The sequence below is a fragment of the Diabrotica undecimpunctata genome, chromosome 7, assembly GCF_040954645.1.
Source record: "Diabrotica undecimpunctata isolate CICGRU chromosome 7, icDiaUnde3, whole genome shotgun sequence".
NCBI lineage: Eukaryota > Metazoa > Arthropoda > Insecta > Coleoptera > Chrysomelidae > Diabrotica > Diabrotica undecimpunctata.
This window is the reverse complement of record NC_092809.1, coordinates 132,000,907-132,018,230: the sequence shown is the minus strand read 5'-3', so window position 1 is coordinate 132,018,230 and position 17,324 is coordinate 132,000,907. Positions and strand designations below refer to the sequence as shown.

The 17,324-nt window shown below is 34.4% G+C and overlaps 1 protein-coding gene across 1 annotated transcript in view; it reads left to right on the top strand.

The window, feature by feature from the left end:
* Aldh (Aldehyde dehydrogenase) overlaps positions 1-17,075 on the top strand; it is a 52,287-nt gene extending 35,212 nt beyond the window's left edge. The window contains exons 4-7 of the mRNA XM_072538225.1: positions 3,924-4,206; positions 6,055-6,257; positions 6,972-7,107; positions 16,612-17,075. Of these exons, the coding sequence (XP_072394326.1) occupies positions 3,924-4,206; positions 6,055-6,257; positions 6,972-7,107; positions 16,612-16,781 (792 nt within the window). The 3' untranslated portion in view covers positions 16,782-17,075. The remainder of the gene's footprint in view (positions 1-3,923; positions 4,207-6,054; positions 6,258-6,971; positions 7,108-16,611) is intronic.
* Positions 17,076-17,324: the final 249 nt, after the last annotated feature.

Genomic DNA, 17,324 nt, shown 5'->3' with positions numbered 1-17,324 from the left:
GATATATCACAGATATAAACCTATATTTGGTGGTAAAGACGTAGTATCCCCTATAAAAATAGAAAGACTAAGATCGGCAGGACATCTGCAAGATCACAGCTGAACAACCCTCCTAGAAGAATCCTTATGTCACAACCTGTGGGAAGTAGAAGTAGCGGTAGGCCAAAACTCAGATGGAGGGATGGTATAGATGATGATGGTAGAAAAATAGGCGCAGCAAACTGGCAAAAGTTGGCAATGAATAGAACTGACTGGCGTAATAGACTTGGGAAGGTCGAGGCCCTTTTATAGGGGTGTAGCACCAATGATGATGATGATATTATGCCAAGGAAAATAATAGTTGTTTTTAATTTTTCGCTGTTAAATGGGTAAACGCTTTTAAAACGGAGAATTTTTCAATTTTCCAAGAAAGTCAACCATAGAAAAAAGCCTGATGTATTAAAGGCACCGCGGAAAAAATCCGGTTATCTAGGGAGTCACCGACCGAAAAAGATTGGAAACCTCTGCGATAAGTAAATACCACTTTTTTATGGCTTGTATTTAACAGTTAATCTTATAATGTTCTGATAAATTCATTGTCGCATGTTCATTTTATTACTTTATATTTATAAAGCGTTTAAAGCTATTATGTAACTTTTGCTGAACATTTTATCTCATGCTAATTATGAAATATACGAAATATTCCACCTATTAAATATTTCCTGTGTATTTTATCAAACCCTATAATCTAGGAATGAAGCACACTGCTTGGACTCAATGTCAAGTTATTTATAAAAGTTTAAATTATTGATACACGGAGACATTAACCTTGAAATAATTTATCTTTAAAGATGGTTGAATTCATTAAAAAAAAAGCATATTATAATTCCGAAACTATTTGTAATATTCTTTATCTGAATTAAATTTTAATCAAAATAAACTATTGGTATGTAAATGGATAAAATATAACGTTTTTCAGTATTGTACATTAATAAATATTATAATAAATAGTGTATATTGTATATTATATAACCAAAATTCTAATTAATAGTGCGAAAACAACAAAGGAATCTAAGGAAAATATTTCGGTGAAGCAAAATATTAGATTATTATTTTTTTTCTTCAAACGTCAAATAATGATGACATTACTTATCTAACTTGATCCTGTCAAAGTTTGATGTCTCCGCCGGCAGCAGTTTTTTTTCCCATTTCTTTACGGCGGAGGGAAAAATGTTGTCATGGCAACAACATGAAACATGTCACAAAGCAACAATACAAATGTCATTAACAACAATTAAACATCATTTTTATTTATAGTAATATTAAAAGTACAATTAGTTAATGAGACATTTTCAAAATTGAAACCGTGCAAAAATGTTGCCGACTCTTGATACGCATTGGTAATTGTTGATGATACTGATGGTCAAGAACAACTTTCAGCAATCATTCCCGATGTTGGCGAATCATGAGGGTTTAAAATGTTTTGAGCATTATCGTTCTTATTTCTTATTGAATCCTCTATATATACTTCGGCAACCGTGCTTGATTTCCAGCCCCCACGTCGTTTGAGGCATTCTAGATTTCCGCCTCCATCAATTAAAAGTGTTGCTGAAGTTCGTCGTAAAGAGTGACCCGTGTATGCGCTTGCATCGTTTAAATTTAAATAACTAGTTACTTTTTGGGCTACTGCGCTGATCGAATGTATTCCCATGACGCTTCGGTAACACTTTCCATTTTGGTACTTGATAAAAAATCGGTTTTCTGTGAAATTTTCAGGCCGCAGTGATGCATACTTTTTATACAGTTTAATGTAGTTTTGACCAATTATCGTAAAAGATCTAATTTGTCGTGTTTTACTGTCTGGGATTTTGATAATTATTACATTTTCTTTATCCTCAATGTCCACAGTCTTCATTTTTACCATTTCGTCGCATCGACAGGCGCCGGTAACCCCAATTAACAAAACAATCTGAAATATTTTTATAATTTAGTAGAGTATACTACATGCTTTGCAATATAATTTTTTTTACCTTTAATCCTAAATACAACTTATCTGGCGCTTCAAACAAAAATTTATCAAACTAGTCTTTAGTGAAAACTTTAGACTTCTTTGCAGTATATCCTTCGCTTGTTTTTTTCAGAAAGGCACGTAACTTTAAAAATTTGCTTATATCCACATTTTTTCTAATAACTAACTCGGATTTTATCATAGAGTATCGTGACCACATTGTAGAAGATTTCCAATTATTTTCATTTTCCATTATATTAAAATATGCCAGTAAAACGTCTTCGGTAACTTGCCGTACTCCTCTTGTATCGCACCACTCTTGGAAGTGCTTGTACGCTAACCGATACTTTATTCCGGACTTGGAGGGCCCCAAACGTGCTACTGCATCATTAGCCGTGGACTCAATTTCGTTTAGGTTTTCCATTTTCGCACTAAATTTGCGCTTGCGGTTGCAACAACAATAAGCTGTCTTTAATAATTGCAAACAACTGTCAAACAACTGTAACCAGGGAGACACAAATCCCACCGACGACTTAATTATTTTAATTTCTAACATCTAGACGACTTTGAATTTTGATAGTTGTCACAGTTAATTTCGAGTAAAAATAGCGTATGAATTGTACTATTTATGGTTGAAAATTGCTACGTTTGAAGAAAAAATAGTATACTTTATTCGGCAAAGAAGCGACTTTTCTTGACTTGCCCTCTATTACGCGCCTCACTTCGTTCGGCGCGTAATATCGGGCGCGTCAAGAAAAGTCATGCTTCTCCGCCTCATAAAGTAATATACTATTATAGTTAAAATTGCATGAGAGAAAACACATATTATACTTCTTTTTCATTACATACTTAGGCTTTGCCTTGTTTCATCTTCACCAGGGGATTACGGCCATCTTCCTACAAGAAATAGTTGGAAGAAAACTTTGTAAATCGATGATTGTAAAAAAAATCGTAAAATAAAAAAAAACAAATAAAAAATTACTTATACTATTTAAAAATACAGAAAATATAGTATGAAGCTTCGACCCTAGGCTACAGTACCGCCTACTGTACCACTTTTTGGTGGTCTTTCGTTTTCTATCCTGTGAATATCTTGTCTCATTTTATCTGTATAATCAGCTTAATATTTTTCTGAAGCTATTTCTTGTGGCCGTTTAATATTATTTGTAACTTGTAGGCTTGAGAAAGACTATCTATTCTTATATTAAATTCAGCCTGAGACTGGTGGACTGGAAGGTGGGACAGAGCCTGAGTTGGAGGGCTCCCAGAGTGTAGACAACTCTTGACCTGACCTGAATGAATATCTCATTTATACGCGGGAGTTGGGCCCGCTTGTAGCGATATTGTGATTTCCAAAGCATCTGGTAAATTAGAAGGATTTCGGGGCGGGGCGATGTACTCGAATGCTCTGTCTTACATGAAGGATCCTCTGCTATAAATCCATCTATGGGTACATTTGTGTGTTGTGTATGTGTTGAGAGTCTTGAGAAACCCTATTTAATCTCACATTTAAATAAAATACAATTTTGTAGAACACCAAAATCAGTCTTCAGTGTCTAAGATGAAATGGGGAATGGGACAGGGTCCGAGCTGGAGGGAGTCTATGTGGGAGCCCGTGAAGTGCTGGAACGGACTGATTGACCTGACCTGAAAATCGAAAATATTTATATACGGAAGTTGGGCCTGTTTGTAGCAATATTGGAAGTTTCAGGTTGACCGGCCAATGGGAAGGATTTCGAGACGAGACGGTTCATATCGGCGCGCCCATTAATCCCTGACTAAGACACCTAGGGATCTCACTCTCCTGTCCTTACGACACTGTTGTGTTTTAGAGAGAAATAACTCAGGCAAACAAATCTTTTCATTAGCTATAAACATAATATTATTTATTGAAGTATCTTGTTTACAAGTTTTAGATATTTACTTTATGTTTAAGGTTGATAAAATCGCCTTCACGGGATCAACCGAGGTTGGAAAACTAATTCAGTCCATGGCTGGAAAAAATAACTTAAAGAGAACAACTCTAGAATTGGGAGGCAAAAGCCCCAATATCATTTTAGCTGATGCCGACCTCGAACACGCTGTCGAACATTCTCATCAAGGAGTCTTCTATAACCAAGGCCAGGTTTGCTGTGCTGGAACCAGAACGTTCATCGATGACAAAATATACGATGAATTTGTCGAGAGATCTGTTGAAAGGGCCAAGAAACGTGTTGTAGGTGAGTGTAATGTATTTAATTATTTTTTTAAAGTTTACAAATATACTTATAAATTGCTGAATATATATTTTTTTATAACCTAATACATTGTGATATAAAAGATAGATATAAAAAATTCTTAAAACAATTGCAGACATGTAATATGTTTCGATAAAAATCTTTGGCACCGTGGCTTTTTGTCAAGCAATGTTTCCTAATAATCTTTAGTACTGGTGATTAGTATTAATCTTATACGTATGGGAAAGGAATATCCTAACAGAAAATGAATGTACAGAATAGTAAGTAAGTAAGGGCAATGGCGTAGATGCATAAGAAATGTAAATCTCAGGATAATGTATGGCTTTATTGTGGATGAAATAGAAAAATGCTATAAAGTTACTGGCCAAACAAAAAAGACTTACGTAAACCGGAAGGTTTATTCAATGACTCGGAGAAATGCCACGAAAGGGATGACGTAGTGGATAATCTGCATCAGCTTAGTTTCAAAGTATGGCGGCATCGAATCCAAGACCATGAACATTGGAAGATAGTACAGATGGCCAGTACTTTATAAACACTGTCGCGCCAAAAGTTTAGGTTTTCTCTATCCAATCCAATCCAAATCGAGCCTTGGCCTTCTCCAAACTAGGCCTCCAACATTGCCGGCCCAGTGCTGCCCTTCTCCAATTTCTCACATCTGGCAAATTTTGCACTTCCGCTGTCACTTCATTCTCCCACCTTTTTCGTGGCGTTCGCTTTGCATTTTACTATCTAGAAAGTAGAAACTCTTTTCGACAATCTTTCGGCCTCCATTCTCACATGACCAACTCATCAAAGTCGTCGAAGTTTAACGAATTCGGAGATAGGTGCCCCTTTGAACAGTTGGTAAAAGATTCCCTTTAAAAGACTCCCAGTTTTCTTTTTGTGTGTTCTGTCATCATTCATGTCTCGCATCCATAACATACTATTAGTCTGATAATAGACCCGGATTCACGAAAATCAAGGTAAGTAATACTGCAGAGAAATTTAGGAGTGTGGGCTGATATTCTGGGTTTAAGACGTACGAAGGATATACCCATTATATTTATTCTAAACTCAATTGGTAGTAGTGACAGGTAGTGTGTACTATGAATAATTGAAGAGCTCGAGCTTGTGACTTGCGCTTTCTGCGACTTCCTCCTTAATGGAGAATAATTGCAATCCCCAATTCCTAGTCCGAATAAGGATCAGCAAACTACCCGAGTTGCTCGACCAATCAGGACATACTGATTTTTTAGTGTAGCACAACGGATCTTTTATTGATCAATTTATGGTGACTAGAAACTTCATATCTCTCTAATATGAATGTGTTTACACCGAGAATAAAAACCGTGTGCAATAAGAGAAGAAAAATCCACAGCCGGGCCTTCAAGGTGTCGAAAAACGCCCTGTTAGCAGGCTAGTTTCTCGTCTGTTACCGGACTTAATTACTCTACTAGAGAATAGCGTTAGATGAATTACATTCGTATTGATGAATTACTTTCGTTTCACATTACGCCTTACGTCAAATGTCACGTTCCAAGTCAAAATAATGACTATTTACTGCTTCAACCACCTCCTTTCAAAAGATGACTCATACGTCGCGAATCTGATCATTATGTTCGGCGATATCAGCTTCATGACGTCACTTCTTGGTCTCGTACGAAGGTAATTCATCTACTGGGACCTTTAGGTGACTATAAAACTACTTCGTTTACGTGACTAGAATGAAATTTTTTGATCAATAGTCCAATTTCGTTGTGTTAAAGGATAAAATTGCATATTATTTGTTAGAACTACTTAAATAGGATCTTATTTAGTTGCTCATTCTGTAAATTTTTGTGTTTTAAGGCGATCCATTCGACTTAAAGACTGAACAAGGACCTCAAGTTGATGAAACACAATTTAATAAAATTTTGGAATTAATCAAGGAAGGCCAAAATCAGGGCGCCAAGTTGGTTCATGGCGGTGAAAGACATGGGGACAAAGGATACTTTATTCAACCAACTGTGTTTGCTGATGTACAAGATGATCATGTCATTGCCAGGGAAGAGGTAATAAATATATATTTTTCTAGAATTCTTTTATACGTGTTAACTCTCCACCGAATTTTAATCCATACTGACTTTTAACCTATCACATCGAGTGCAGCTAACAAAAAGTTGATCCTTCCTCTATGAATCGTATAAATATCCAATTTACAATATCAGAATTATTTTAAAATTCGGCAACATAATTTCCCACAACAGAAAGGTAACTCCAATCTTAAAACTTTTTAGTTTTTTTTTTAATATTAAACACTCTTGGTAGGTTTAGGAGATTGCGTATAATGCTCCATTCAAACTAAACATGTACTCTAAATCACATCCTGCTTCTAATTATGAACACTTTTAGTACAATTCGATTCATCTTGATTTCCAAATTTTCTACATGCGAATTTTCAAAATATTTTAAAAATTTTTTTCGCGAATTTTCACTTCTATTCGCAATTTTTTTTATTATTTGCACAACAAATTTCGATAGAAAAATTAATTGCGAACATTTTGGCTTCTATTAATTTTTGCAGATTTTTCGTTCTAAAATTTGTCCTGCTTCCTCTAGAAGTTTTTTAGATGGAGCATATTCTAGTTATGAATAACCTTCCATTCTACCTAGTTAGAATCACTGCAATCAACCCTGAACACGTTCCTAGTTTAAATATATTTAAAAATTTAAATACTACATTTCATAATTTAACTCAATCATTTATATATACATTACATTTATAGATCTTTGGACCTGTACAACAACTTCTCCGATTTAAAGACCTGGACGAATTGATCGAAAGGGCTAATAGGACTAACTATGGTCTAGCTTCTGCCATTTTCTCAAATGATATCAACAAAATTAACTACATTTCTCAAGGTAATTATTACAATAAAACTTTTTTACCTCGAAAAGCAAATGCTCTTTCCTAAGCATTTATATCTACCTTCTTTATACATATATCCTAACGAGTAACATTATTGTTGCTATTTTCTTTGTAATTAAACCGATTTACAATGTTTGTATAAAAGAAAGTAAAAACACAAGTTTGGTTTTTAATTCAAATTGCAATAAAATACCACTTAAATTTAAAAATAAGTGCACATTGGGCTAACACAATCCTGGCAGCTGTCAGAATTGTCTCAAATTATAGGCAATAATTAAAGCATAAAAGGAGGCTCTGGGAAGCACAAGTTATAGTATTTAGCCAACAAGATGTTGGTAAATCATTTTAGTCTTTAGTGTAGATATGATTTATTTTAAACATTTTGTATGCCTTACTTTTTTTGGCTGCGGCTCACTGCGAAAACTGTAGTCAACTCTAGCAAGTGCCGACTATTTTTCGGTGCATTTCTAGAAAAATACAATATTTTCATTATAATTCACCATTAACCTTAAAAGAAAACATTCTTCAAAATATCAGTGATAGTAATTTCTTTGTTTCAAATGAAGACGTCAAAGAAATATAAGAAGAAAAGATGAAGAAGATGAAGGGGAATAAGGATAATGAGAAACAAAAGAATTACTTACTAATGAGTCGAATTTCCAAAATGAATTCAAAAACCTCCTGACAAACGATTTTTTTGAATTCCATCCTATTCCAATTATTAACCAATTTTTAACTGATTTAAATTTTTTCTCTTTGTTTTCTTCTTCTTCTTTTCTTAAAACTGATAGGATAAAGTCTCTAGAAAAATTATAAAAGCTTACCTGATGGACCTTATCTGGAGAACACGAAACTAGCGGCTCATTCTGTTATCAGAGATGAAATGACGCCATGTCTTTCATGAAACCGGCTTGCCTCTCTAAACTACGCTATATTTGTTTATCGTTGGATAGAATTAGACCAATCAGACAAACTTTCTAGAGTAATGGCTTGCGCCATTTCGCAAGAAATCGACAGTTAGTGCAGTTTTAAGTACCAAAAGACATTTTTCTTAAGCAGTAATACATTATACAGGGTCGCATAAAAATTATTTCGTTCTGAATTAAAGAAAATTAAAAAAAAAAGTAAAAGTAAAAGTTAAAAAGTAAAAGTTTTTAAATCATTACAATATATAGAATGATAAAACATTCACATATTCCAATGTATTTTTTATGGAGCCTTAGGTTCTGCATGTCTTTCTCATTTTTAATAATGATTGAATCGTCAGCATAACGAATGTTAGTTATAGTTTCACCATGTACCTTGATCCTTTGTGTTAGTTATGTGCAGTTTTCAAGTGCTTCTATAAATAACTCATCAGAGTATATATTAAATAGTAACGGTGAAAGTGCACAGCCTTGTCTCACTATTATGCTCTTCTGTTGCGCATCAATGCTATTTAAGTCTAATGTTACCACACCCTGTTGATTCAAATAGAACCAACTTTGTAGGGTCCTTTTCGCTTTAGACATTCTATGAAAATGTTATGCTTAATTTTGTCGAAAGCTTTCTCATAGTCCATAAAAGCGACGTAAAGATGTTTTTGTTGGTCTCTGCAAGGTGTCTATTACTTATATCCGCTTCACATTTTCTGAATATTCTTGTATGTATCACCTCTAAAAATGTTTTCAATAATTGTGACATTAAACTGATCAATATATAGCCGTTTGCAGTGTTTAGGCTTCTTGGTTTTTGTAGTAGAACAAAGCTCGATAGTAGCCATTCTGTAGATATCTCGCCAGCTTTGTATATGTGGTTAAAGAGCATAGGTGTTGCCCTTAAATTGTCCTCATGTATAAGTTTAATAAACTTGCAAAGCAGAAGTTCGGAGACGTAGGCATTGGTATGGCAAAAAATGCGATGAGTCGCCCAACTTACGTTTGTGGTGTTGGAATGCTGCGCATACCTTAGACAGCTCATCGGACAAACGTTTCCATTTTTAACCAACTTGGAATTAAAAAAAGGCTTCCCAAAACATGTCTGCAGCGAATTCTACAGTTCTTTGTTCACGTGATTCGCGCAAAGGTGACGGTAATTTAGAAATTGATTGGTTCTGGAAACGTTCCGGGGATAAGACCAAGATGTCACCAACCAATGGTCCGACCAAATTCAGAATTCAGCGGGCAGCTCATTCGGCGACACAGAGCGGCTGAAGATAGATGACCAATGGAAAAAATTTGTTAGGAGTATTGGAGTAAATCACGATCCTCTGTAATAGGGAAACGACAAGAGAGAGAGAGAGAGTGAGAGAGAGAGAGAGAAAGAGAGAAGTTTAATCAGCTCAATGTGAACTTCATCTATCTTGGAGGATCTGCCAGATTTCGAGTTGTTTATAGCCTATTGGACTTCAGATTTTAATATGATTGGAGCTTCCTCGCTATCTATGTTTTAATTTGTTTTTTTCTGTATTTAGCTGCGTTTTGTTTCTATATTTTCTTCTTTGTTCAAAGATTTTCAGTATTTCTTCAGTCATTCGAGGTTTGCGGCTTTCTTCGTTATTTTGTATAGTGTCGTTTTGTGTTTTTGTAACAAATCTTTGATTTTGCTCCACATAATATTCACATTCTCAATGTTTTTTTCTCGTGTCACAAGAACCTATAAGCGACCTAAATGGAGCTGACAATGAAGTTCATAAAAAAACGAGCTTCACAAAAACAAGAACCAAGCACAATGAGCGAGCAGATGACCATGATAATAATAAACCACAGCAGAACTGACGTAGTAGAGCGTCATGTGTACTTGGGACAATTATTAATACACAAATATAGCTGGTTACTTCCAGAAATCAGCAGGATAAGAACCCTAACTTGAAATAAAAGTTATTCATTTTTGTTTATCGCTTGTATTTCACGATATCACTAATATGTACATACTGTTATCAAAATAATTGCAAATGTCGTAGGTTACGCCAACAACAATTATTGTCAGTCAAGTACATTCCTAGATAAGCGTTTAAAAATATTACTAACTTAAATACCGATGAGCTGCATACGACGCTGTTGCACTATGTTTAAAGTTGACAATAATATATGATCTAGCACACTAGAAAAAACTTCTGCAGCATTTTTAAGAAGAAGTTGATTTGTTTTATTTTTCTTACCAACAGACTGGTTTTATTTCTAATGAACTGATAATAAAAATTTATATAATCCGAGCAAAACAATATATACAGTGTAGACTCTAAATGTGCCGGCGTTTAAGGCAAAAAATGTACGAAATAATTAAATATAAAATTGTACATTCAAATTCTACATTAGGTAACATGATGACGGATTAACTATTTGAAAGTGAATAGGGTGTATGTCCAATGCTCACCCAAGGGTTGGAGCTTGCTACCGATAGCTTTAGAGCATGTGCATTCTATTTACATGTAAACAAATTACAAAGTTAAGTAAAAAAGCTCAGGTTGAGAGATAAAGTGAATGACAAGATTGGATGCTGTAATTAGTAGGAAGCTTTCATACTAAGAATAAAATATGTATACAGGGTATCCCAATATTAACATATTAATCGCCCAAATGAAGCGAAATATATCCCACCCCCAAGTCGAACTTAGTTTTTCTAGTGAATCATTATGTTCTTACATTGCATGTGATATATTACCTGTTACAAAGCGTTAGGTTAAAACATTCTCAAAAAATGTATTTTGAAAACAACGCCCCACTTATGGGTTTCTGATCCTTTGACGACTGAGCGCCGCGAAACCCATATATTTGTTATTGTTTTTTTTTTTTTTTTTTTAATTCTAACAAGTCTCTGTGTGCTAAAATTGTAGATGTTTTAAATCCGTAAAATAGTTTCGAAACACAATTCAGATAACTGCCTTAATCTGAGCCTTCTATAAATTGCAAGGCATAGCCAGACGTTGATAAAGATGTTAATATCGGATCTACTCTGTATGAGTACAAGAAACCAATTCGCTAACGATTTCTGCTTAGTTGAGGAGACATGTCGTGGAATGCAAATTTTAGATTCCCCATGTCTCTATTAACATCTTTATCAACGTCTGGCTATGCCTTGCAATTTATAGAAGGCTCAGATTAAGGCAGTTATCTGAATTGTGTTTCGAAACTAATTTACGGATTTAATATCAGATGTCGCTATTGCGTCCGTTTCGAAGCCATTTTATTGTTGCTTCTTAAGACAGGAAAGATCTATTTTTCACGTTGAGAATGCCTATGAATAACTGTTCTGATGAGCTTTATTAAAGCGAAATACGTATAAACAGATAAATAGACGATTTGTACGTGAAATGGAATCTTTACTGTCTTTTTCATCATGTAGATGTTTTGTTTAGTTTCCAGTTCATTCGTTGAAACTACGGGGCGCAATAAGGTTGGTTGTGAATAGATCTACCTGGTCCTTCGAGCCGGATATTCTATCTGACGTTCGAAGAATTATTACGTGTGCAAAAGAAAGATATAATAAACTAATAAATAAAGGAAATGTGTAATAGAATATGCTCGCCAACATATTTGTATGTATTTATTTTTACAGCCTGATTGTCTGGCGCCATCAATCTTTGCATCAACTTCAGGTCTTGGACAAGTTTAAAAAACACATTTGTCCAATTATGTAACTGTCGTAAGATTCACGCTCGAGCCACTATAAACAATTTACACTGTTTTCACACAAGAATTTGACGATCCGGCTCGAGAGATCAATGAATGTTACTTGATTTACACTTCGATATGTGGCGCTGGTAAACAAACAAAAACCCCGTATGAAAAAGGACTCTATTTAAATTAACACAAGAATATTTGACGGTTAAGGCGTCCGTCCGCTAAGAATTATTGTGTTTCGCTAGTCAGCGGCATGGTCTCAAATTCTAATTATGGATGTGCTTCCGCCCTACGACTTGTTTTTTGACTGTTTTTTGTTTGGGACTGATTTTAATCTTCGCAAATGACATATATCTGCATAGACAGTGCTACGTTGCCGCATCGGAAAAAATGTATGAAGTTAACTTAAAACATATAATGGCGTGAACACTATCTGATCAGGTAAAGTCATCTTCTTCGCCTTTACGTAAAGGGATCAAGTGGTATAGAAAACTTGCCTTTGAATTATTATTTGGCTCAGCTGTAGTCAACGCTTTCATACTATACATCTATACAATACCAAACATCTATACAAAACGGTGACAACGGCCAAAATATCAATTACAGATTTTAGACAGAACATGCTCTTAGTTTCGTTCAGCATACCAGACTAATTACCGCCTTGCAGAGCATCCAACTAGATGAGAAAGACATCAAACTTATTGCCAAACTTTACTGGAACCAAACAGCCATTATTAATACCAACAACAGAGAATCAAAGCCAATCAGTATTGAACGAGGCGTAAGACAAGGCTGTATACTATCTCCCACCCTCTTTAACGTGTATTCTGAGAATCTATTTAGGGAAGCTTTAAAAGATCAAAAAGGAATTATCATAGGAGGAGAAATAATTAACAATATACGGTACGCCGACGATACTGTGATTCTAGCTGAAAACATCGACGATCTGCAGGAGCTAATCAATAGAGTTGACATGGAATGCACAAATTGGGGACTGTCGATAAATATCGATAAAACTAAATACATGGTGACCAGTAAAGTGGATATCGGCGCAACCCAACTGATATTAAACCAACAACCGCTGCAGAGAGTTCAGAGATTCAAATACCTTGGATGTTGGATTACCCAAAATCTAGATCCATCCTTCGAAATTCGATGTAGAATTGAACAAGCAAGAAACTCATTTCAAAAATTCAAGCCTCTATTATCCAATAACTCATTAAATTTGGAAATCCGTGAAAAGTTTACAAGATATTACGTGTGGTCTGTACTTTTGTATGGATGTGAAACTTGGACTTTAAACGCCGATATCATGAATAAAATCGAGGCGTTTGAGATGTGGTTGTATCGAAGGATACTAAAAATTCCATGGACAAGCAGAACTAGAAACGAAGAAGTTCTTCGAAGAATGGGACATCAACGAACTCTATTAAATATTATTAAGAGGCGTAAACTAGAATATCTTGGACATATAATCAGAGGACCAAGATATGAGTTCCTTCGGCTAATTCTCAACGGTAAAATCGAAGGAAAGAAATGGATAGGACGGAAGAAACTCTCTTGGTTGAGGAATTTGCGGCAGTGGACAGGTTTGACAGCAGACCAATTGCTACACGTAGCGCAAGACCGAGATCAGTATAAAAATATTATAAGCATGGTAGTCGCCGACGTTCCGTAGGGATATGGCACTCTAAAAAGAAGATGCTCTTAGTATGTTATAAATCAATGAAATGAATGTCAGGAAGGCGCCGAAACATGAAAACACAAAACATATTTTACAAGAATTGCTTCAAAAGATCGTCGAAAATATGTAGTATGTTGTGCGAAAATAAGCACTAAAGAAGACAAAAAAAACGCTCAGAAGAAGGGACCGAAATAAAAATTTTGTTGTGATGTATGTAATAAGTTCTATTGTTTTTTTTTTTTTGACGTTCACAATTATTCTGTAGGTATGACTAATAAAAACTATATAAAATATATTTTTATGAATTCATTTAATTTTTTTGAAAAATCTTTAATGATAAAAACATATAAAAAGTGCCGAGCTCATTACCCACCAGGCCCCTCTGTAAAAACTTACATGTTTATACAGTGGGGCCTGCATATAGATACATGTGTTGCGAAGCGCGGCAGTTGGTTACAGACTTTAATATTCACGCTAGTAGTGAAGGTTGCCCTATGGGTGTCGGAGCGTGTATGACCACAGGATCTGAAACCCAGCTGTTGGGTTTCATGGCGATTAACATGTTAAACTCTTTCTTTCTGCGCCTAAGGAGATTAAAGTTTATTTTTATGAACTAGAGAGTAATTAGCATAATTTTAACTGGTAGCTCCGACCACTCCATGGGCGTGCTCAAGATTAATTGAAAAATTACTTTGAATAATTGTAAAAAATAAATGAATTATTTCAGTGTTATAAAGTGTTATGTGTATGTAAACAAAAGTGACCTCTTTTATCACACACTATATTAGAACTGACTGGCCTACATTAAAAAGGGTTTTAAAAAATTCACATTTTTTTTAATTTTTAAAAATTACAAAAGAGAAAAAGAGTTTTTAAAACCGTCTAAGGTATGTTAAATAGATGAATAAAAATATTAATATAAAACTTACAGCTACTTGTTACAAATCCAAATCAGATTCAGAAGATAAACTTTCAGAACCAAGATTTATAATAACTGGCTCGATCATTTTATCAGTAATATTGTCCAGCTTCCACATTTTTTCCTCTTCTTTAATAGTGTGATTTACTGCCTTTTCCCAGTTTTCAGGTTTTACATTATTTACGGCCTCCAAAAACAACTGTTTAACATCATGAATTTTAAAAGTGGTATTTTTTCTTGAAACTTCACTCTTTATCTGTGCCCATACCAGTTCAATCGGGTTTAATTCACAATGATATGGTGGGGATCTAAGTACTGTCATTCCACGATTTTTGGCAATTTCATCAATTTCGTATTTTTTAAATTTTTCTTTATGAAGGGCACACAACGAATAAAGTTCCTTTCTTATAGATCCGGGATGGTACGTAATATTTTTTGAACTCAGCCAATTCTGCAAGTCTTTTTTTAACCACTTGGTTGTGGGCAGTCCTTCTATAAGTCTGGAGTGATAACTTGCATTATCCATTACTATTACACAGTTCTTAGGAAGAAGATCTATCATTTGTTCGAACCATTCTTGAAAGACATCAGCGTTCATGTCTTCATGGTAGTCACCGGTACGAGTTGATTCAAAAGTTAATAAACCACCTTCAACAAAACCGTCTGAACTGCCAATGTGTACTATTATCAGCCTGCGTCCCTTTCCTGATGGTGGGTTTAAACCAGTAGATAAGTTATTTACAAAAGCGTGCCTTTGACTTGTAACAGTTTCATCCTGCCAAAATTTATTTGGTGTATGACCCTCGTTGATCCATGTTTCATCAAGATAAAATATTTTTCTTTTTTGGTTTCTCATTTCCTTTATGGTTCTTAGAAAATGTCTTCTCCATATGACAATATCGCTTCTTTCTAATAAAATAGACTTTCTGGGATTCTTTTTCCAGCGGAAGCCTATTTCTTTTAAAAGTTTCCATAACGTAGGTACTTCGACTCATTTCTGGGTAATCCTTATCATCTCGAACTGAGACAAGAACTTTATCCAATGTTGGAAATTCTTGTCTAAAGAAGAATTCATGCACTTTCCGTCGAAGTCCTTCTTTAAAATGATATTCTATTTGAAATTTTGGTTTCCCTGGAGCATTACGTGGCATTTGAAAACTACCACATTTCTCTTCTTTAATAACTCTGTAAATCGTAGATTTCCCAACACCAAGTGTACTGCTAACTAACTCAACGATCTCATCAACACTTTCACATAAACGTTTGTCTGTAAATGATTTAAAACAATTAAATATTAATGTTTTTTCATTAACTGTTAGAGGACCAATTTTTCGGCGTTTACACGGCACTTCCAAATTTTCCATAACACTAGTATACACAATAAACTGCACCTTGCAACTGAAGTACCTACTTTTAGTGAACTGTTAAGAATTTTGAATACGCCACTTGGACCTTCCTATATACAAAATGGAAAAACCCACTATCACATTTTCTGTGGAATAAGTTTAGAAGGTAATTATCTAGTCAATTACTGTCGTAGATTCCTGGAATTATAGAATTAAATGTTTGATTGTTGAAACCTTTACTTCGTGGAATGCACTCATTTCAGATAAAATAAAACGTTTTATTTTATCTAAAGAATTAAACTTTATTTTGCAAATAGGCAAAGAATTAAACTTTATTTTGCAAATAGATAAAATAAAACGTTTTATTTTATCTAAAGAATTAAACTTTATTTTGCAAATAGGTAGGTACTTATTAAACTTTTATTGGTTATATATAACCAATAAAATAAACATCTTACATTTCTTGCAAATTCATTAGTACCTGTTAACCTCCATCACTCCGACACTGGCAACCTTATTTAGGGATTAGTAACCCTCACAACTATTGTATTCTATTCTGCTCCAACCTTTATACCTGGTGGCCATACTCAATTTAAAATTGTTTTCCTATATACTTCTGTAAACTTGTTGACAAATATTTGTTTTTCATTGAGTCACCCGTATCAACAGTTTAGGGATTTGCATACATAATTTATTGTTTTATTACTCTCTCATACATAAAAATACACTATAATACAGATCGACCATTAACGCTGAAATATTTGTAGCTTTTAAAGTACAGCATAAACAATGTCAAGATACCTACCAAACTCCTGACCTTGTGTGCTGCCACACAAGGTCAGGACAAGAGGTGGCTTGAATTAAAAATACATATTTTAACAATATCAACGATTTATTAATAGATATTGTAATAAAGCTCTACTTATTCATACCTTTCAATTTTTTAGGTTTGAAAGCTGGTACCGTATGGGTCAACTGCTACAACGTTTTCTCTCCCCAAGTTCCATTCGGTGGTTTCAAAGATTCTGGATATGGTAGAGAATTGGGCGAATACGGACTACAACAATACACAGAAGTCAAGTCTATTATTACTGCTCTCCCCGCCAAAAATTCCTAAATTCTGTTTTTGAATATGCCTTTTCTAAATGATTTTCATTTTCTATTACCTTTAAAACGTACAAGAAAAGTTTTTTGTATAAAAGTGTTCGCGCACAAAACGGTTCTAGATTTGTAACTCTTAAATCATTATAATTTATGGAAGATTTTGAATCAAAATTAATCTGGTTAGAAAGATTATTTTTGGTTTTCAGCTAACTATTTTACGAACATTTTATTTAAGTTAGTATTAGGTCTATTGGTGCTTACCAATGTGTGTTTTATATTGAATAATATAATATATTTTTTCATTTGAGCCGTCTTTTTTTAATCCCTCTTCCTAAGTTGCTATTTTCTGACTAATCTCTCAGGTCTAAAGTTTAACAAAATAACAGACTGTAGTCAGCGCTGTGGGGCGACAACTAGTGATTCATTAGAAGTTAAGCGGTCATTCTGGAACTTCTGCTGTGCAGACCCATCTTATATCACAGTAGAAAGGATGTTGTTTAATTTGAGACCAGTTTATCTCATCCTTGAGTGGTTTTAATATGACCTTAAGATCATA